The sequence below is a fragment of the Seriola dumerili genome, unplaced genomic scaffold (assembly GCF_002260705.1).
Source record: "Seriola dumerili isolate Sdu_G_001 unplaced genomic scaffold, Sdu_1.0 BDQW01000264.1, whole genome shotgun sequence".
Lineage (NCBI taxonomy): Eukaryota > Metazoa > Chordata > Actinopteri > Carangiformes > Carangidae > Seriola > Seriola dumerili.
The window spans coordinates 569886-591513 of record NW_019174519.1 but is presented as its reverse complement, the minus strand read 5'-3'; the positions used below and the strand labels follow the sequence as shown (position 1 = coordinate 591513).

Sequence of the window (21628 nt, the reverse complement as noted above, 5' to 3'; positions counted from 1 at the left end):
GACAGACAGAAAGACAGGTCACTGTGTGTCGTACTGAGTGTATCTGTGTCCAGCATGTTGCAGTTAAATCCGTGATTTAATATGTCATGTTTCCTAAAATGCAATAAAGATGGTGAAATCTGACTTCTGTCCAAATAAAGACCATGAGTCAGTCCTACTACCAAGATACATGCCTATAGAAAAACGTTTGATTTGTGACTGTGACACCTGAACACCACAGAGCCTTTGAAAATGAAAGTACTAACACTAGTGCTTCTCCTGCTGAAGTCATGATGTCTGCAGTGAAAGGTCTGTTGAACTGTGTCTCTCTCTTCAACCACTACCTGTCACATGGTTAAACATGTGATGGTCTCACTGTCCCTGACACAACAACAGAGAATTCAGATAGGTCTGAGATACAGCCAGCTGTCTGATGACTATTCACTGTGACACTCCTTTAATAACATCTGTTATTACATGTTTGTCTCACAAAACACTTAAAACCTCAGCTTTAATCATTCTCCATGAGTGGGCCTCCACCTCCAACTCTCTCCACCTCCCTCCGCATCTCTCCATCTCTCTCCACCTCTCTCCACATCTCTCCATCTCTCTCCACCTCCCTCCACCTCTCTCCACCTCCCTCCGCATCTCTCCAACTCTCTCCACCTCCCTCCACCTCTCTCCATCTCTCTCCACCTCCCTCCACCTCTCTCCACATCTCTCCATCTCTCTCCACCTCCCACCACCTCCTGCCACTTGCCTCCACCTGATGTCACTTCTTCTGTGGTGTCTGTCAGAAGAAGACCAACATCACAGAGGATCCACTAACTATTCTGTCACTTTAAATACATGCTGTCATCTTATTTCACTGTGAGATAAAGACCGACAACTTGTTTCGGTAATATTCTGATGATAAAGCTGTCGGATATATTTAGGGCTTGGTGGTATCTTGTCCCTGGAAGACCTCAGATCTTATTGTGATAAGGGGGGGACACCTGAAGAAACCCGGTCAGCTTCAAAAGCACGACAGACGATGATTAGAGTGTAATGATTCTTATGGTAGTAGTGCAGGTAAATAAACACAGTTAATTTCAAAAGGAATGGCTAGTCTTTTTGAGGGGCTTGGGAAATCGAGGGAGAATAAAACTGTGGAAAAAACCAGCAGGTGAGTAACCCAGGAACACTCACGATGGTCGAGATGAGGACTCTGTCCCAGCGATGATCAATGGGGAAACGAGGAGAACTCACACGCTGCAGTAGTGGAGGTGGAGGACTCAGAGCAGCCCCGAGAACAGGCAGACGAAGACCAGGAAGAGGCAAGGCAGAATCGTGGTCAAAAACAGAAGGGCTGAAGTAATTACCAGGGCAGAGACAAGGCGGGTAGGTCGGGAGCAGGCAGGGTCGGAACCGGGAGATCAGATGAAGAGTAAACGCTGGAAAGTCTTTCATGGGAACAAAGAACAATCTGGCAGTGAGTGTGGAGGAGAGTGGAGCTTTTAACCAGGCTTGATTGCTGAAGAGCTGCAGCTGAGTGAACAGGTGAATGAAGTGACTGACGAGGTGGGTGTGGCTGGCAGATGGGGTGAGCAAGGGAGTGATGAGTGGAAAACAACTGAAGGCAGGTATGTATGGAGAACAAACCATGACAATTGCATCATCTGTCTGTTCACATGTTCGAGTGAAAGGTTTGAGTTGAAAGTGTTGAGTTCAACACATCGTGTCAGTCTGGACTAAAACCTCTCCTTTGTTAATATAATGTTCTGTATCTACCTCTACAGTCGGTATGCTAACGTCCAGTCAGTTACACTATGTTAGCACTAGCTAGCTGAGGCCGGGTAGCTTAGCTGTGCTGTGCTGTATGAATGAAGTTCATGTCCGGGTCTCAGGGCTAAGTAGCTAGCTCTCCTATGTTAACATGCTGTTCACTGCATGCCGCAGACCTGCCTTTTCATCACCATTAAAAACCTGAAGGAAGACTGACCTGGTCTTTGCTCGCCTTCTCTGACTTCAACTTCCGGACCACTTCACCCTGGATTTTAATTGCTTCTTGTATCTGTGCCTTGTCCTCCATGGTTTTACATTAATGTGTCTGCTAATGGTAACACATCCATCCACCCTTTAGCACTGATATTTTGACGAGAAAGGCTGCTGTCAAGCGGACCGGAACCGGAAATAAGGAAAACTTCCGTGCAGTAGTTGGATTACTGCCACCTTCCGGATTCAGTCAGCTCCTACATTGTCCTGAGTCTGACCACCAAACCTTTTTCATTAGTCCTGCAGCCCACACTGCAGTCTGTCCCTTAATTACCTACCTCTCTAATCTTCATCATGTCCTCCCTCTCTGAAATGTATCTACTGCAGCTGATTACATCAAAGATGCTTTATAACAAAAGATGAGCCATTACAAGCAGCGCCAATGGTAACAAATGGTGTACACTTCCTGTCTCCTGAGTGGGTGCGGTCGTTATTGCTTGTTCATGTCAAACCACGGTCAAAGCCATAACAACAACACAATACGACACTAGATACAGTTGGAATTTATGTCTGATTTTGCTGCTCGTTTTATCTACTAGTTTTATATCTGATCAACCCAGTACAAGATCATATCAGTCTTAGACTGTCTTCTTTCCCTCCAAAATGTTACAATAATAATAACAATAATAGTATTATTACGCAAATACAAGTTTTATTTCAGTTTTAACTACTACAGCAATACAGCAGCAGTGAAACCAAAACCTAACAGTTTTGTTGTTGCCAGAGCTCACAAGAGTTTGTTGCTGAGACAGAAACAGGTTCATTTTCTCCTGATCTGTCTGAAAAATGCCATTTTAATGTCAGAATGTTCTGAAGATCTGTGGCTTGTGGAAAATTTGATCCATAATCTCAGACTTTTATATACAGTCTATAACTCAGACCTGCCTCTGGTCCTTATACTATACAGTCTATGCTCTGGTCTCCTAAAGGTGCGGGGAGGTGGAGACACCCACGTGACACAGTTACAGTAGATGATTTTAGTTCTTCTTTCTCCACTCTCTCTGATTACGTGTTAGTTCCTGGTGAGTGACAATAACAGGGACTAATTCACTCCGATATCATAGAAGTGAGCTGGGTCATGTTCTTAGTCTTGACCTCTTCTCTCCTCTTCTACATCTTAAACTTCTTACCTCATTTGTGAATTGTCTGTCCTTGTCTCCTGATCCCAATGCTGATGCCATTCTAAAAAAAAGAGTTCCTGATGACCTGGTCAAGGTGTGTAGAGCTATTTCAAAGTCACTGGAGTACTAGGTTAGAGTTCTGTGTGTGTGTGTGTGTGTGTGTGTGTGTGTCTTGTCTTGTTTGGTGGTGCTCTCACTATGCTAATGTCTAAATTGTGTGGAATGCAGATAAGAATTTGCTTGAAACTAGGGGCGGGGCATGATGCATCATCATCATCATCACAGCATGTAGGATAGAACATGAGATGCACCAAGTCAATCAAAGCAGCCAGCCCAATACAGCTCACACACACACACACACACACACACACACACACACACACACACACACACACAGTTATTTTATCTGGTTATTGTTCTGTAGCAGAGACATCAGGGTCCTGTACCAGAAAGCAAGATCATGGGTTAATGCAGATTTCCTTCAGGGGTTGTGAATCATAAGAAATTGAATAATTCTGATTCTGGTCATCAATTCCTCAACAAATTTCATTTGCAGTAGTTTCAGTACCAGGATATGGCTACTGGTACGGTGGATGGTGCTATGCCACTCACCAATCATTGAAACCAACAGAAGAAGAAGAAGACTGTACATGGTGATACATTTTGTCTTTGTTTTGTTGATGCTACACCTGTGGAAGACCGACCTGTGCCACGGGAGGATGCACTGCTGGCATGACAAAACACCATGCTGGTGCAGGTGTTTTGTCATGGGTGTTTGGTGTTCGACGTGTTGCACCGGTCTCCCTCTCCTTCACATGCCCCACCCTCCTCAGTCAAATCTGTGCTAACACTCATTTATTCATGAGTTTGGTACATTTATTATCTGGTTCAGTTACAATTATTAAAGTGCACCAAGCACTCAGGGTCCAGACTCGTTAAGAACCACAACTGATCAGCGGAATCAGAATCCAAACACTTTGGTCTAAACACACAATTTACCGTCACTATAACTGAATTTACCTGTAGATAAATCATAGATTTATATCATATGAACAACTTTAAACACAGTTCTGATGATGCTGCTTGGATTAACGTCATCCACAGTCAGGCAGGAAGAACAGGAAAAAATTGGTAAGCAACCCTAGCACTAGGGGAGGGCGGGGCATGATGCATCATCATCATCATCACAGCATGTAGGATAGAACATGAGATGCACCAAGTCAATCAAAGCAGCCAGCCCAATACAGCTCACACACACACACACACACACACACACACACACACAGGCAGGCAGACAAGCAGACAGACAGAAAGACAGGTCACTGTGTGTCGTACTGAGTGTATCTGTGTCCAGCATGTTGCAGTTAAATCCGTGATTTAATATGTCATGTTTCCTAAAATGCAATAAAGATGGTGAAATCTGACTTCTGTCCAAATAAAGACCATGAGTCAGTCCTACTACCAAGATACATGCCTATAGAAAAACGTTTGATTTGTGACTGTGACACCTGAACACCACAGAGCCTTTGAAAATGAAAGTACTAACACTAGTGCTTCTCCTGCTGAAGTCATGATGTCTGCAGTGAAAGGTCTGTTGAACTGTGTCTCTCTCTTCAACCACTACCTGTCACATGGTTAAACATGTGATGGTCTCACTGTCCCTGACACAACAACAGAGAATTCAGATAGGTCTGAGATACAGCCAGCTGTCTGATGACTATTCACTGTGACACTCCTTTAATAACATCTGTTATTACATGTTTGTCTCACAAAACACTTAAAACCTCAGCTTTAATCATTCTCCATGAGTGGGCCTCCACCTCCAACTCTCTCCACCTCCCTCCACATCTCTCCATCTCTCTCCACCTCCCTCCACCTCTCTCCATCTCTCTCCACCTCTCTCCACCTCCCTCCACCTCTCTCCATCTCTCTCCACCTCTCTCCACCTCCTACCACTTGCCTCCACCTGATGTCACTTCTTCTGTGGTGTCTGTCAGAAGAAGACCAACATCACAGAGGATCCACTAACTATTCTGTCACTTTAAATACATGCTGTCATCTTATTTCACTGTGAGATAAAGACCGACAACTTGTTTCGGTAATATTCTGATGATAAAGCTGTCGGATATATTTAGGGCTTGGTGGTATCTTGTCCCTGGAAGACCTCAGATCTTATTGTGATAAGGGGGGGACACCTGAAGAAACCCGGTCAGCTTCAAACTGTCAAACACCGTCTGTGTTAATGAGGAGAGTTATTGCATCATCTGTCTGTTCACATGTTCGAGTGAAAGGTTTGAGTTGAAAGTGTTGAGTTCAACACATCGTGTCAGTCTGGACTAAAACCTCTCCTTTGTTAATATAATGTTCTGTATCTACCTCTACAGTCGGTATGCTAACGTCCAGTCAGTTACACTATGTTAGCACTAGCTAGCTGAGGCCGGGTAGCTTAGCTGTGCTGTGCTGTATGAATGAAGTTCATGTCCGGGTCTCAGGGCTAAGTAGCTAGCTCTCCTATGTTAACATGCTGTTCACTGCATGCCGCAGACCTGCCTTTTCATCACCATTAAAAACCTGAAGGAAGACTGACCTGGTCTTTGCTCGCCTTCTCTGACTTCAACTTCCGGACCACTTCACCCTGGATTTTAATTGCTTCTTGTATCTGTGCCTTGTCCTCCATGGTTTTACATTAATGTGTCTGCTAATGGTAACACATCCATCCACCCTTTAGCACTGATATTTTGACGAGAAAGGCTGCTGTCAAGCGGACCGGAACCGGAAATATGGAAAACTTCCGTGCAGTAGTTGGATTACTGCCACCTTCCGGATTCAGTCAGCTCCTACATTGTCCTGAGTCTGACCACCAAACCTTTTTCATTAGTCCTGCAGCCCACACTGCAGTCTGTCCCTTAATTACCTACCTCTCTAATCTTCATCATGTCCTCCCTCTCTGAAATGTATCTACTGCAGCTGATTACATCAAAGATGCTTTATAACAAAAGATGAGCCATTACAAGCAGCGCCAATGGTAACAAATGGTGTACACTTCCTGTCTCCTGAGTGGGTGCGGTCGTTATTGCTTGTTCATGTCAAACCACGGTCAAAGCCATAACAACAACACAATACGACACTAGATACAGTTGGAATTTATGTCTGATTTTGCTGCTCGTTTTATCTACTAGTTTTATATCTGATCAACCCAGTACAAGATCATATCAGTCTTAGACTGTCTTCTTTCCCTCCAAAATGTTACAATAATAATAACAATAATAGTATTATTACGCAAATACAAGTTTTATTTCAGTTTTAACTACTACAGCAATACAGCAGCAGTGAAACCAAAACCTAACAGTTTTGTTGTTGCCAGAGCTCACAAGAGTTTGTTGCTGAGACAGAAACAGGTTCATTTTCTCCTGATCTGTCTGAAAAATGCCATTTTAATGTCAGAATGTTCTGAAGATCTGTGGCTTGTGGAAAATTTGATCCATAATCTCAGACTTTTATATACAGTCTATAACTCAGACCTGCCTCTGGTCCTTATACTATACAGTCTATGCTCTGGTCTCCTAAAGGTGCGGGGAGGTGGAGACACCCACGTGACACAGTTACAGTAGATGATTTTAGTTCTTCTTTCTCCACTCTCTCTGATTACGTGTTAGTTCCTGGTGAGTGACAATAACAGGGACTAATTCACTCCGATATCATAGAAGTGAGCTGGGTCATGTTCTTAGTCTTGACCTCTTCTCTCCTCTTCTACATCTTAAACTTCTTACCTCATTTGTGAATTGTCTGTCCTTGTCTCCTGATCCCAATGCTGATGCCATTCTAAAAAAAAGAGTTCCTGATGACCTGGTCAAGGTGTGTAGAGCTATTTCAAAGTCACTGGAGTACTAGGTTAGAGTTCTGTGTGTGTGTGTGTGTGTGTGTGTGTCTTGTCTTGTTTGGTGGTGCTCTCACTATGCTAATGTCTAAATTGTGTGGAATGCAGATAAAAATTTGTTTGAAACTGACTTTGGTACAATAATCAAATTTGTGATATTTATGTTTGATTTTCATATACTAATAGTCACTATTGGATATTGAAATCAAACTCTGCTGATCAGAGGTGGAGTTAATAAACACCTGGGACTACTGCATGTGACCGAGGACTGAAGGCTGATTGTGCCCTTTCACACTGAAGACAATGTTAGCAGGTTTTTTTGTCCAGTGTAAAAAAAAGCTCTGACACTGCAGCAGGCTTCAGTCAGTTCAAGACAGGAGAGAGAAAGTTGTTCTTACTCTGAGGACCCAAAGAATGTCACAAACTGCCAAAACAACAAAGTAAAGAATCTGTAGGTGATTTTGACTGAAACCATTTACAGTAGAAACAGACTGTCAGATATTCAAAACGATACCAAACTGCTAACATGGTGCTCAAGCAGTTTCAAAGTAGAGAATCTACAGGACTTTAAACTCATCCCCTCATACAAACAATCATCTTCCTGTTCAAACAGTGAGACCAGAACCAAAGTCCACTTCAGTTGAGTGAGCAGATAACTGTCGTCAGCATGTCTGTAAGTATGCATGTGAGTAACACTACATTACTCTGTTTATTAGATGAACAATGTGGGCTGTAAAGAATACAACATTATGTTTGTAGGAAGGAAACAGTGAGTTTGAACCTCAGAGCAGTGTCTTTAGCTGTAGTGTTCTTTTGGAGTTAAAATGCTTCTTTCTGACAGGTCATCGCTTTAACAAGCCTCTGGAATTTATTTTACATGTCTGTTACAGTTTAATCCACAGTGAGTCCCAATGTTTTTTCAGATAATGAAGCTTTTGAATTGTGATGGGTCCTCTCTATCTCTGGACCTCTGACACCTCTCTGTGAACATGGAGTTCTACCATGATGAATCCACATCGTACAGACTCAAATATGTGGATCTAAACCTTTTGTCCACAGGGCATAGTCAGCATGGAGGTGTCCCCTCCCCCCTCAGGCCTGGAAGCAGAGTATGAGACACTTTTCACTGCTGACTCCCTCCTCTTCCTCTATGAGCTGATCTCTACATTTGATGAGGAGGTGGATAAGGTAAGACAGTGGCGAGAGCTCTTTTACTGAATGGAGGACTGTTGAGCTCAGGATGATGCTCTTTTCTCTCTTCAGGTCTTGTGGTTGCGAGTGTCCAGAAAGTCCCACCTGGACCTGTCAGGTGACCTGCCAGGCTTCCAGGGGCACACCACACACATCAGGAGAGATCCAGCCTGGAGGGTGCTCCCTGTACCCCCAAGGCTCCAAAGGAGACATGTGGATATTGGGGATTTGGCCCCCTGCAATACCCAGCGCTTCATCAAAGCTCTCCAGTCACCAGCACAAGGCATACAGGTAAAACCAGAGCTATTTACCTGTGACCATACCAGACCAGTCCACTAACTGCATGTGCTGTTCTGCTTGGTCATTAAATACTTATTTAACTGCTAATGTAGAAATCATTTACATAATGGTTAGGGCGCATACCACATGGGCTCAGCGAGTCCCAGGTTTGACTCCCGGCTGGCCCGACTGTTTGCTACATGTCATTCCCCTGCTCTCTCACTATATTTCCTGTCTGTCTCCACTATTTCCAATAAAGGCATAAAATTGCCAAAAAACCTTAAAAACTAAAAGAAAAGGAAATCATTTACATGTAGACCTGAACACACTTCAGCTGAGGTCATATTAAAGTTAACTATAATATCCCTTGATTCTAGTGAAGTATTAATAATCATTATCTTAAATAAGTAATCTGAACCTATAATGTTAACACAATAATTGATTTAATTAATAATACACTAAAGAGCACAATAACAACAATATAATAATAACATTGAGTTCCACAGACACTGTGCTGCAGTCAGTAACACACACTAATGCACCAGATATATGTTTATCCACAGCTGATGAGTCTGTGTGAGCAGCCTGAAATACATCAGTGGTTTTGGTCTTTTCATGGGATTTGGTGACAATAATAAAAATATATAATAACAACAGCCTTATCCTTTAAATATCAAATCAACTAGTTAATTCACAGGAGAACACTGTGTGTCATCTGAAATCCTCCTTTATTTTGACAGGTTGACTTTGATGATGGAAACTGTCCTACATTTTCCAACCAGATCACAGGCATTTACAATGTTCTGAAGGCAGTGCGCCACCAGCTTCCCAGTAAGTGGGTCACTTTAAACTAATAGGCTACTGATATTGGTAAAGCCAAATTACATAGACAAAAGATTATTGTGGATGCTGATGTGTTAGTGTTCCAGATGTGGGTCAGTCGGAGTACAGTCTCGTTGTTCATCTGCCTCCTTCTGTGTGTTAACAGATGTTCCTCACATATCTCAGGCTCCAGTGCTGATGCTGCGTCCCCGTGCTTGGAACATGGTGGAGCACAACATGATGGTAGTACAGCATGTTTCACTTCAGTCACTTCAATGAGTCAGTGCACATAGTTTATTTGAAACTGACCTTAATCACTGCTTTGACTTTGTAATTCTTTGAGAGCTATAATGTGTTTTAGCAGTGTGTTCAATGTGTTCAGTGTGTTCATTACATTCATTGTGTTCATTGTGTTCAGCATGTTGATTGTGTTCAGTGTGTAGTGATCTGTCAAGTGTTACAGGTTGAGTTTGATTAATGAAAAGAAACTGATGTAAACATAAAGAACAGGCTGTCTGTTGTTCAGGTGGAGGGGAAGGAGGCTCCCGGTCCTCTATTTGACTTTGGACTCCTCATGTTTCACTGTGGAAAGACTCTGTTCGAAAACAAGAGTGGACCCTTCCTCTACCTGTCCAAAGTAACACACAACATCCACCACACACACACACACACACACACACACACACACACACACACACACACACACACACACACACACACACACACACACACAGATGATGTGTGTAATATGTTTGTTGTTTGTCAGGTGGAGAGCTTCATGGAGGCCAGACTGTGGAACAAGATATTTGTCTGGACTCAACAGAAGGTCTCACATTTCTGTTTTTGATTGACATGACCAGATTCAAGATTTTGATTTAAAAAGTTTGAATAATTAGTCATAATATTTTCTCTAAAAAGTTGTAATATTTTAGAAATAGAGTTCTAGTATTTCAGAATAAAGTCAAAATATTATGAAATAAAAGAGGTGAAAACATAGTGAACAGGTGGCAGCAGGTGATGTCAGTTTATATGATTCCAGTGAGGGAAAACAACAACCTGAAGGTATAAGTTTGACCAGTGAACCCCTTCACACTGCAGAGGAGTCAGAGCTGTAAACACAACACACACAAACATGTCACATGAACATCCCCTGTCCAATCATAAAACACTACACACCACCTTTCTCCTCACACTCATCTTTAGCATCATTAGGGTTTTAGTCAAAATGCTCCACTTTATTTTGTGAAATTAAAACTCTATTCTCCAAATTTTGTGACAAATTAAACTATTGTTAAAATCTAAGATTATTTGTTTGCGTCCTTAATACTCCACTGTACTTTACAACTACTACTTCAACTAAGTCACAGTATAGGCATAGGACACAGACTCCCCCTGCTGTTGTAACAGTTAGTGCACTCAAACTATTACAGACCTACACAACAACCTTTAGGCCTCACCTGTACATTTACACACACCTGGAAAATCCAAACAGCACAGATCCAGTGGAGAAGGGATTTCCTGTTTTTTCACTTTCATGTTTAATGTTGAATCTTTTTCTTTTAGGTTTACTGTAGTAATTTCTCTTTACATTTTAAATGGCCCTTTCATGAAATCAGTTTGACATTTCAGGATATAATTCTGTTTTTCTTTACGTCTATAAAACATTTATAAATGCCCTTATTATCCTGTTGGTATTTACATAAAATAATGTATGTAGACTTATACCTGCTGTAGTTGTATGTAAGTGAATTAGTGTGTCTGTGTGTGTGTAGCTTGGCCTTCCGCTGGGCAGCATTAAGGCCACAGTGCTGATTGAAAATGTATTAGCAGCGTTTGAGATGGAGGAGATTCTGTATGAGCTGAAAGACCATTCAGCAGGACTCAACTGTGGCATCTGGGATTATTCAGCCTCCTTTGTCAACAAGTTTGGTGAGTGAAGAGAGTTTTAGCTCCATTCACTCCTCTGTGTTCTCACTGAGCCTCTGAGCCCAGTCAAAGTCAAAGTACTGCAAGAATTCATTAATGATGATGATCGGTATGATGGTATTATAGTTATTATTATTAGGTTATAATGAAAAAGAAACATCTGTGTCTCTTGTGTGTCTCCTGTAGGACACCGCCAGGCCTTCCTGCTGCCTGACCGCAGTAAGTATGTGAACATGGAGAAACGTTTCCTGCGCAGCTACATGGAGCTGCTGGTTCAGACGTGTCATCGGAGGGGAGCTCTGGCCACAGGAGGGATGGCTGCTCTGCTGCTACCTCAGGACCAGCTCCATGAGTCCTACAGGAGAGTGTTGGCCACTGTCACCAGGTAAGAGCTCTTCACACATGTTCATGAAACTGAATGTTATCAGGACTGAGGTAATAAAACAAATCTTTCTGATGAATTTACTTTTGGAGTAATTGGAGTTTTAGTGCAGCAATGTTATCCTGATCTCAGCCACAGCAAGTCGACAAAGACTCAGTCACTCTGGTTCTCCAAAGACCTTCATTGGGAGTAAGACAGCATAATTAAAAAACACATCACCAGTCGTTTCAGGCTACAATGTAAATCACAGAATACAAAATAAAAATATACTGATCATTTTACCAAGAGTGACGATTATAGTGGGTCTAAAATGTAAAGTTTGTCTTGAGGATGGCATTAAAGAAAGGCTATAGGCTCTCTAATAATACATTTTATTCTTACTATATGTAAAGTTGATTATATTATATTATATTATAATATATTTCTCAACCAAGCACAGTCAGGGGTTTAGCTGCTACAGGCTAACTGGGTCTGGTATGACCAGTATCTTATGTTGGCTAATGCTAGCTACTGCTAATAAAATTAACATGTTAATGTAATTGACATTAGTCAGTTGATTTACTGACTCTATAACTCTTCTTGGTTCTTCATTTTATGGATTTTTCTAAATGAATTCCTACATTTTCCAAAAAGATGTTCTGTCTGTAATTTAACTAACCAGAGAAACAGAGCCCATATTCAGCTCATACACTAATTCATTCATTTAAAAATGTATCTTATAGAGTCTTTTAGTCAGAGCAGAGCAGGTTAAGGTGAGGTGACAGTCAGGTCAGTGGAAGATGAAAAAACTTGTTTCCTACAAGGACACAATTCAACCATAAAGTTCCTAATAATAAAAGAAGAATGAATTAATATTTATTTGGGATTTTACTTTGAGGAAATTCATCTTTTCTCTGCATCAGCACAAAAACTTCCCATGAAGAAATGAATCAGACACTTCAGATAAAGCATTAACCACTGCTCTGCTCTTAATTGTTTACCTTTTTCTGTAACTTGTCGACCACTGTTCTGCAAAATTGTAATTTCACTTTAAAGGAAATGGAAATAATTATTGGAAATGTCTACATCTTTATTTTTATTGCAAGACTTACAGTAGTAATGGTTTTTTTACATTGCTTTATTGGTACTGTTACTTAAGCTAAGGATCCAAATACTCCCTTCAGTGTGCAGCAGACAGATGACTTGGAGGACAGAGTGTCTCTGTCACAGCTGATGCCGTCATAGTGAACTGAATGGAACTGAAGCATTTTAACAGTCTCATTAAAAGTTATTACTCAGTTATTGCTGCATCATGTGAATTAACCACAGACTACAGAGTATCATCATCATCATTCAGTCACACTCGTGTTGTCTGCTCTTACTGACAGTTCTCTTGACAGTGTATTTTTAAACTGAAGTCTGTGACACTGGCTCCTCCTTTCAGACTGAAGTTACTGGAGATCAGAGCAGGTGTGGATGGTTTCATGGTGTATGACCTGAGCTTGATTGAGCCCATGCAGAAAGTAAGTAAGGTTTACTATAAATAAGAGCAGCCAATGATGACTTCTATTTTCTGATCAATTCTTCACCTCCTCCAGCTCTTCCAGCTCCACACTGACGGTGATAATCAACTTCACCAGCTTCGAGATGACGTCACGGTCACTCCTGACGACCTCCTGTCCATGCCTTCGGTCAGTCCATCACCTTTCTCAGAGCTGAACTGCACAAGTCTGGGACAGGTTTAGTTCATGTAATTGAAGGAAATGAAAGACCACTCACACAACATACAGGTTGGTGACACAACCGCCACAGGTGAACTTGGTCAGGTGTTTGTCCACCACGAGCCTCCAGAGCAGATTCACAGCTGCTTGTCACAGAGTCTCAAAGTGTCTGAACTCGACTGGTGGATGAACATAATTCTCTCAGGACATATTTGCTCTGATGAGATGATTATGATGATGATGATGATGATGGAGAGATATTCACTCTGATGAGATGATGATGGTGGAGAGATATTATCTCTGATGTGGTGATGATGATGATGATGATGGTGGTGGAGCGCACAAAAATCTCCAATATGATTTAAGTTGGCTTGAGAACTGACCTCAGAATTTCATGATAGGATGATAAATGAAACACTGAGGATATGCTGTATAATGATAATGAAGTATAATGTGATGTACTTTGTGTTTCCACAGGGAGGAGTCACTCTTTATGGTTTAAAGTATAACATTACAGTCGGTGTCCTCTTTATCAATGCTTGGCTCTCAGGTAAGTACAGCCAGTCTTTAGTTACTGTCACTGTCACTGTGTGGACTGAAGACTGTTTAAACCATGTCCTGGTTCGTAGGTAAAGGCCTCTTCTTCTACAGAGGTCAGGTGGAAGATTCAGCCACAGCAGAGATCTCCAGATCACAGGTGGGTTCAGTATTAAATGATCCAAATATAGCATCACCATGCCCTTTACCCTGTGCATATACCTCGACGGGCTCTTATGGCTTGATGCTGGGTCTGTCCTTGGATTCCCATGTCCTTAAAGAGCCTGGGAGTGGACTTGCCCAAAAAAAACCTCAGCAACCAAATTTATCTGGGCAGACTTTAGCTTTCCATGTTGTTCAGCATCAGCTGCCAGTTTAGTGTAATTAAAGTTCTTGGGCTCTATCTTACACCAGGCGCAAAAGCCACACAAAGAATAAAACAAGTCTTTGCTAGTTTCAGACCAACATAGCTGTCATTTTCCTGTCCAGCACCCACATTGTTTAAATTGCAAAGACACTTGCGCTCATCTGTGCGCACATGGGTGCGTTAGTCTTAAGATGAGGTGTGGAAGTGAGTATACTACTGACCAGCAAAAACCTGGTCTTAAGTCAGTGGTGCAGTATTTCACTGATATTTTAAGGCATCAGTGTCAAAAGGGCAACATGTGCCAACATACACGGGTGCACACAGCGCACACACTCTGTCTGTTTCACACAAGCAGAGTGAGCTGAAGATGCTCTTAGATGTTTGATCAGTCAGGTGAACATTACAGTACAGCCTCAGAAGGTCGGAGCTTCTTTGTGACATGTTGTCTCTACATGAGGCTCTGCAGAGAAGCTTCTTTCTTACTACTTGGTATATCCTCCAGTGTTACCCATTCATCACCTAAATTTGTCCACAGTTTCATAACGAACGGAAGATTTATTCACACTTCTCAACATATCACATCTAATTTCTAACTTTGTGATTTGTGCCGTTACTTCTCTGTAGAGCTGTGAGCAGCACATTGATTCACTCAGACTGGCCTTGCCCCTCAGAGTCACAGAGCTGCTGCCTGTGTCAGGACTGGACTCACTGGTCTGGACTGGACTCACTGCTCACTTACAATATATAATCAACTGACTGCAAATAGAATCTAACTCTGTGTGAATCACTGTGTCATTATGATAATATGATAGCAATACAGTATGGGAATGGGAGATGCACTGTGATTGGTTTATTACATGTTATGCCCAAAACACACAAAAGAATAATTAGCACGAGGTCCGGTCTGAGGTTGGTCGTGGCAATCTAATGTAGGAAGGAGAGCCTCTGATCAAGGTCCACCAGTACCATCCAGTCTCGTTCTGCTCCAGCTTTTTGGTCTCTAGATTTGAAGTACAGACCTTTGGTTGCTTCACACCTGCACAGACAAACTGTCTTACAGATGCAAGATGGAATGACAGAAGAGGCAAGGCACTGATGGTCGTCCATCTGCTCTCCAGCGTAGCTGCTAAACCCCTCAGTACCTTGTTGTTCCACCAGGTGTAACAGCTTTGCGTAAGACTCGTCTTGCAGCTGACAAGAATGTGTGTCAGGTCTGCTGGAGATGGACAGAAGGGTCTTTGCTGTACCATTGGTTGAAAGTTCCTGGGAAATGTTAGAACATCTTACATGGCTCGTATAATGAACCTGGTTCTAAATGCTTCGATGTCCCACAATTCTCTTATATTCTCAACCACAAAGCATCAATAGTGAGATGGGGTTGCCTTGTTGCCTCCTCTCCCTTGTTGTAACTGGCCATCCATGTCGTGATGTTTGAGTGCTGACTTTACCTGCTGTGTAGCTGCAGATGGGGTCCACCTCTGACCAGTTTCTAAGGGTGGGAGCAGTTTGGGTTACACATGGGAAATTGTTAGCTTCATCTCCAGGCTTACTTTGGTGCACTTGTGCTCCTTTGTAAGACAGGACACAGGAAGTTCCGGGACGCCTTGTGGATAATGTGGGTCAGACAGGTGACAGGTGTGAGATCTGATAACACTCACTAACTTTAACCTGAGCTATGAATATTATTTAATCTCAACATCAACCCAGTTCAACCCAATCAGCAGAAAAGTAAGTCTTGTCTACTGTGAGTTGCTTTGAAATTCTCCCAGTCTGAACCTGCAGTAGCAAGTGTCGAAAGACAAGAACTTCTTTGTGACATATTCTGGTGGTTTCCCTGGAAACGATGTGTAGTTTTTGGGGCAGATCCAGATCATTTGGTTTAGATTTTTTTTTCTCTGAAGTCTGCTGTATGTTTGACGTTGGCCTTGGTGGAGGTCTGCCCTGTGTTTCTTTTCTGTTTGCAGTGGTGCTAAATGAACTAACTAACCTTTGTTGAGTTTGATATGTAGCAGTTCCACACTGTTATATACTGTCTACAGGAAATGGCCATATGCTGCTCTCTAAAGTATGAGAAGACAAAAGCTTTTACCTTCTTTATGTTACCAAACCAACTGAAAGGATAGAGTGAGTAGTAGACTGTAGAAGAGTGGAGTGACTGAGTGCTGGTTGATAAAGGTAACTTGAAGCAGTGTGGGTGGTGAATGACTGGTTCAAGTTTTCCCCTCTGTGTTTACCATAGTTGTATGTGCTCTCCGCTGAGAATATGGATGTATTACAACAGAGTAAGGTGGTTGGTTTCTGATAACATGGCTGAAACTGTTCAGTATAACAAACCTGAAGACTCAATTTGGCTACTGCTGACACCAGTTTTCAAACATACACATGACAGGCTCACCAGAGTCTGTCATGTCCTACAATCAGATAGTGTTCTTAGCTTATGTCTGTCAGCCTGTGATACTGGTCCCAGTTGTCCTGAGTTGTCCAGAGTTTTTCAGGGCTCACTGCTGCAGTTTAGTTGATTAGATAACTTCCTCTTGATCTGACCTGTTATTATTACTTGTAATTATTACTTTTTTCTCCTACTGTCATGATACAACATACATATGAGCAATAAAAACACACATGTAGCATCAAGTTATTGAGCAGAAAGTCAAATGAAAACACTTGTTTCTTTTATAAGTTATCAGCTTTATACGGCCACTATGTTAGTGTGTCCTGTCCACTGGTGGACACCTAAAACAAAAAAGAACTCAAAACAGAAGATACATTTAGAGGCCCAGACCAGGGTACAATAAGGCAACATAACCATTGAAAGTCCCATGTTCTAGATGTGGACGAAATCAGCCCCTGATCCATATTTCTGAATAGTAAGAGTATGACACATTAATGTGTGTGTGTGTGTGTGTGTGTGTGTGTGTGTGTGTGTGCGTGCGTGCGTGCGTGCGTGCGTGCGTGCGTGCGTGCGTGCGTGCGTGTGTGCGTGCGTGCGTGCGTGTGCGTGTGCGTGTGCGTGTGCGTGTGCGTGTGCGTGTGTGTGTGTGTGTGTGTGCGTGTGCGTGTGTGTGTGTGTCAGGTGTGGCAGTGGATACGTCATCAGATTCAGCTGGAGGACGACAGCAGGGTGGTGAGTCGGCGACTGGTGACTGAGCTAACTGAGGAGGTGATAAAGGAGCTCAGCACTTTGTGTCCTTCTGTTAGGTAAACACACACTATACTACCCAAAACTATACTATACTACACTACACTATACTACGTTACACTACACTGTACTATACTACACTACACTATACTACGTTACACTACACTGTACTATACTACACTATAGTATACTATGCTATACTATACTATACACTACACTACACCAACTACACTACACTATACTACACTATACTACGGTATACTAAACTGTACTATACTTAACTATACTACAGTATACTAGACTGCACCACACTACACTACACAATACTACACTACAGTTCAATATACTAAACTACACTATACTACATTACACTACAGTATAGTACACTACACTATACTATATTATTACACTACACTGCATAACACTACACTATGGTACACCAGACTGTACTATACAACACTATACTACGGTATACTAGACTACACCACATTACACTTCTACTTCTACTTCTTCTCCTACAGTTCACTATACTACACTGGACTACTATACTATACTGCACTATACTGCATTACACTACACTACAGTACACTACACTACAGTACACTATACTAAATTACACTACACTACATTACACTATAGTGCATGATACTACATTACACTACACTACACTATACTACACTACACTACATTACACTATAGTGCATGATACTACATTACACTACACTACACTATACTACACTACACTACATTACACTACACTATACTATACTACACTACACTACACTACACAATATGACACTATAATACAGTATACTACACTATACTACATTACATAACAGTATACTACACTACAGGACACAACACTATACTATGCTATACTACACTATACTACATTACACTACACTACACTATAATATACTACACTATACTACAGTATACTACACCACACCTGATCATTGGTATATTTTGCTCTTACCTATAATAATCTCGGAGACAAGAGCACTCTGGACTCTCTGTTGACCTCCTGTGGACCTGCCCTCCCCTCCTCTCTGTTGCTCCTGTGTTCAGCTCTTGTGTCTCTATGTTTGTCTTCCTCAGGGCTAAACAGAGCTTACACACAGCAGCAGACATGTTCCTGGAGGTGGTCCTAAAGAGAGATTTCCCAGAGTTCATCACCACCTACTTGAATCAGGACCACACCTTTCTCAGCTCCCAGACCACTGGACAGGTGGAGGCTCTGAACGAAAACAAGCTCTGTCCCAAACTGTGACAGTCCAGGTGGAAGAATGCATGTTTTCAGCTCTACAGATGATGACATAGTTTACACACATACAACAGACATTTTTATAGACTTAATCAGTGACTTAAAGAAAGCCACATGGGGGCGTCGCGTAGCGCAGTGGGTTACGCAGGCGCCCCACATATAGAGGCTACAGTCCTCGCTGCAGCTGGCCGCCGGTTTGACTCCCGCATCGGACGGCCCTTTCCTGCGTGTCATTCCCCCTCTCTCTCCTCCCCATTTCCTGTCTCTCTACTGTCCTGTCCATTAAAGGCACAAAAAACCCCAAAAAAAATTCTTAAAAAAAAAAAAAAGAAAGAAAGCCAGATGAATTGAGATTGAAATCCTTGTGTAGTTTGTGTTCATGTCCTTTGACACGGTATACAAGGGTTTGATTACGACTTTCCGTCTTTACTGTCTGCAGCATCAACATCAACTTCTCTGGAGGAACAAAGACAGATATGAAGTTAACTGGATTATGTAACGATAATGTTAAGTCACACTTGTGAAGACAAAATATATTTTACCTCCATTTTCTGTTAAACACATTCATTTAGAGTAAATAAACTTGTGATATGTTGAAATAAATAAATACATGCCATCCTGTCTGGTTTTCAGTTTCTGCAAAGTCATGACATCACATGACAACATTAATGCATGGGATTCGTTTGAGATAAGATTTTTAAGATTTAAGATTGTGCTTTGCTTTGTCAATTACACTAATTACAAATTGTATGTTGCCATAATGGCATATAGTGAATGAGTCTCATCTACCTGAGGGAGCACCTGCCCACCACCCAAGTGGTACCCAGATAGTGCTGGCAGTGAGCACAGCCTGCCTCAGTGATTCGAGCACTGCAGCAGGAGGATGCACATGCAGGATGTGAATGCAACAGAGTCCATGAGGCACTGGAAGGTGACTGGGACGCAGAACAACCTGAACTGAGGTGAGAAGTCTGTTTCTTCTTTAGACTCCAGAGACAAGACAATCTGCCAGTTGCCCAATGTCAACCCAGTGCAGTGCCCAACCAATCCTGGGGCTCAAAGACCTGGAGCATCAGGCATCAAACTGAAACATCATTCACTTCGTGTCACCTTGAGTCTGTTAGAACCAGCTTCTCTTTTTCAGCAGTGTGTTGTGGGTGGATGGGATGGTTTGTTCAGAGACTTCCTGCTCCTCACTGACTCAAAACGTTCTGACGAATGATGGTCCAGCCTTGTGGATGAGTTAATTGATCCTGCTGGTATCTGGCACAGGGGCTGCTCCCCCACCAGACCACAGCATGGTGGAAGGGGCCTCAATACCCCAGACTAGTAGAAGATCTCCAGAAGCTGCTGCACTTAAAAAGATCTGAGCTTCCTCAACAAGCAGAGTCACACAGCATCAGTGTTGGTCCTCCAGTCCAGTCTGTTGTTCAAGTGGACACACACAGCACAGCAGCTCAGGTAGAGCAGGTCGGTGGCGGTTTGACTCCTGGCTCTTCCTGTCTGCACGTCAAAGTGTCCTGGCGAGATATTGAACCTCAAACTGCCTCTGATGTAGCACAGTATGAATGTGTGTGAATGTGGCTTCTACTGTAGTGTAAAGCTTTGAGTCTATATAAGTGCAGTCCATTTACCAAGTACATGTAGTGCTCCACACCTCCAACCTCCTCACCCATCATGATAATGGGCTTAGTGGAGGTTCTCCTTCTCCTAAGGCTGACCACCATGTCCTTGGTCTTGTCCACATGTAGGAGCAGATGGTTCCTATTGCTCCACTCCACAGAGGTAGCTACCAGTTCCCTGTACTCCACCTCCTGCCCATCTCAAACACACCCCACCACTGCAGAGCCGTCAGAGCTTCTGCAGGTCACATGGTTCAGAGGTGAACAGAAGTGGGGACAGGGCAGTCCCCTGTGGCATTCCTGTGTTACTTGTGAAATCCTGTGAGCTGGAGAGATGATCAGCAAGAGTCTCAGGCAGACGTTTTTATTGTAGAGTTGATGTGGAGGAGAAAATAATTAGCAGTACAAAGTCAGCATGTATACCAGAGTAGCTCTTCACACCAGCTTCCTGAGGATGTCCTGTCCAGCAGGGATATGCAGTATATAACCCAGATGGCACATGTCCACATGTCTAACTATTGTTATGTGTCAGAACCCTGTGACTGATATGATCAGGACCTGCAGCCTTGCCTTGATGGAATCCAGCTGTCTCCCAGCCGGCAGTCATTCAAGGAAGCACAGCCATATTGTCTTGTGTTAGTTATGCTGCTATATAGACCTAGACTGCTGGGGGATTCCCATGATGCACTGAACTCTCTCTCCCTCTCTCTCTATTCTGCAGACCCAAGTTAAAGTTGTGACAGTTTTCAGACTTCATTACTATTGTACTGTTGGATTGGATTGCATTAGTTTTAGCTTGGTGTTCCTAATAAACTGACGTGTGTAGATGCTCCCTTCACTGAACGTGTGTGTGTATGGATATGGACAGTGAGTATAGTAACACTTTATTATCATCAGTACCTTCAGCTGTGTTCATCTCACTCATGAAACTTTTCTCTTGTGACATCAGAATATTTAATCTTCTTGATATGCATCCCTCCTTAACGTTTGGTCAGGGGTTAGTTGTCCTGCTGTGAACTGTTTTCTGTGGATCTCGGTATCATCAGGAGACAAACTGATGATTATTCTATCTGCACCTTCTCTGAGGCTCAGGTGTTCAGCTCTGGCTCTCTGTAGGTTTGTCTTCCTATGGGCTAAACAGAGCTGATACACAGCAGCAGACCTGTTCCTGGTGGTGGGGTTCATCACCACCAGCTTGAATCAGGACCACACCTTTTCTCAGGTGGAGGCTCTGGACACACACATGCACCATCCCAAACTGTGACAGCTGGAAGACAGCTTCATGTACAGTTGACAGCGGTGACCTTCAGTGACAGACAGGTTGTTTTCTAACAGACGGCATCATCACTCTGAACATCCCCCTCAGTGACATCAGTTAAATCAACTCC

General features: G+C 42.6%; 2 protein-coding genes across 7 annotated transcripts in view; one reads left to right on the top strand and one right to left on the bottom strand.

Moving 5' to 3' along the window:
• The window catches only part of hars (histidyl-tRNA synthetase), a 13945-nt gene extending 8046 nt beyond the window's left edge, over positions 1-5899 (bottom strand). The window contains exon 1 of one of the 4 annotated variants that reach the window (XM_022757079.1): positions 5722-5899. In XM_022757079.1, coding sequence (XP_022612800.1) covers positions 5722-5811 — 90 coding nt within the window. In that variant the 5' untranslated portion in view covers positions 5812-5899. Of the gene's footprint in view, positions 1-1960; positions 2138-3143; positions 3317-5721 lie in introns of those variants that run through there. The other 3 variants (XM_022757080.1, XM_022757078.1, XM_022757077.1) reach the window with 3 other exon arrangements.
• Positions 5900-7641: 1742 nt separating this feature from the next.
• On the top strand, positions 7642-18811 carry LOC111230393 (malate synthase, glyoxysomal-like). Of its 3 annotated transcripts, none has more exons than XM_022757107.1 (15): positions 7642-7684; positions 8071-8199; positions 8275-8493; positions 9222-9312; positions 9470-9546; positions 9830-9940; positions 10070-10129; positions 11076-11232; positions 11416-11614; positions 13035-13113; positions 13189-13281; positions 13789-13861; positions 13941-14008; positions 17289-17413; positions 18453-18811. In XM_022757107.1, the coding sequence occupies exons 1-15, from the start codon at positions 7679-7681 to the stop codon at positions 18622-18624; spliced, it is 1659 nt and encodes a 552-aa protein (XP_022612828.1). In that variant the 5' UTR covers positions 7642-7678; the 3' UTR covers positions 18625-18811. The 3 variants fall into 3 exon arrangements, with proteins under 3 accessions (XP_022612828.1, XP_022612826.1, XP_022612829.1); XM_022757105.1 differs by having other exon boundaries at positions 7674-7696; XM_022757108.1 differs by lacking the exon at positions 7642-7684 and adding an exon at positions 7869-7912.
• The last annotated feature ends 2817 nt before the right edge of the window (positions 18812-21628 follow it).

Bases quoted from the DNA above. Each gene is read 5' to 3' on its own strand.
- LOC111230393 (XM_022757105.1), top strand. The intron at 13,282-13,788 runs GTCAGTCCATCA...GTGTTTCCACAG, and splicing joins ACCTCCTGTCCATGCCTTCG to GGAGGAGTCACTCTTTATGG. The intron at 14,009-17,288 runs GTGGGTTCAGTA...TGTGTGTGTCAG, and splicing joins CAGAGATCTCCAGATCACAG to GTGTGGCAGTGGATACGTCA.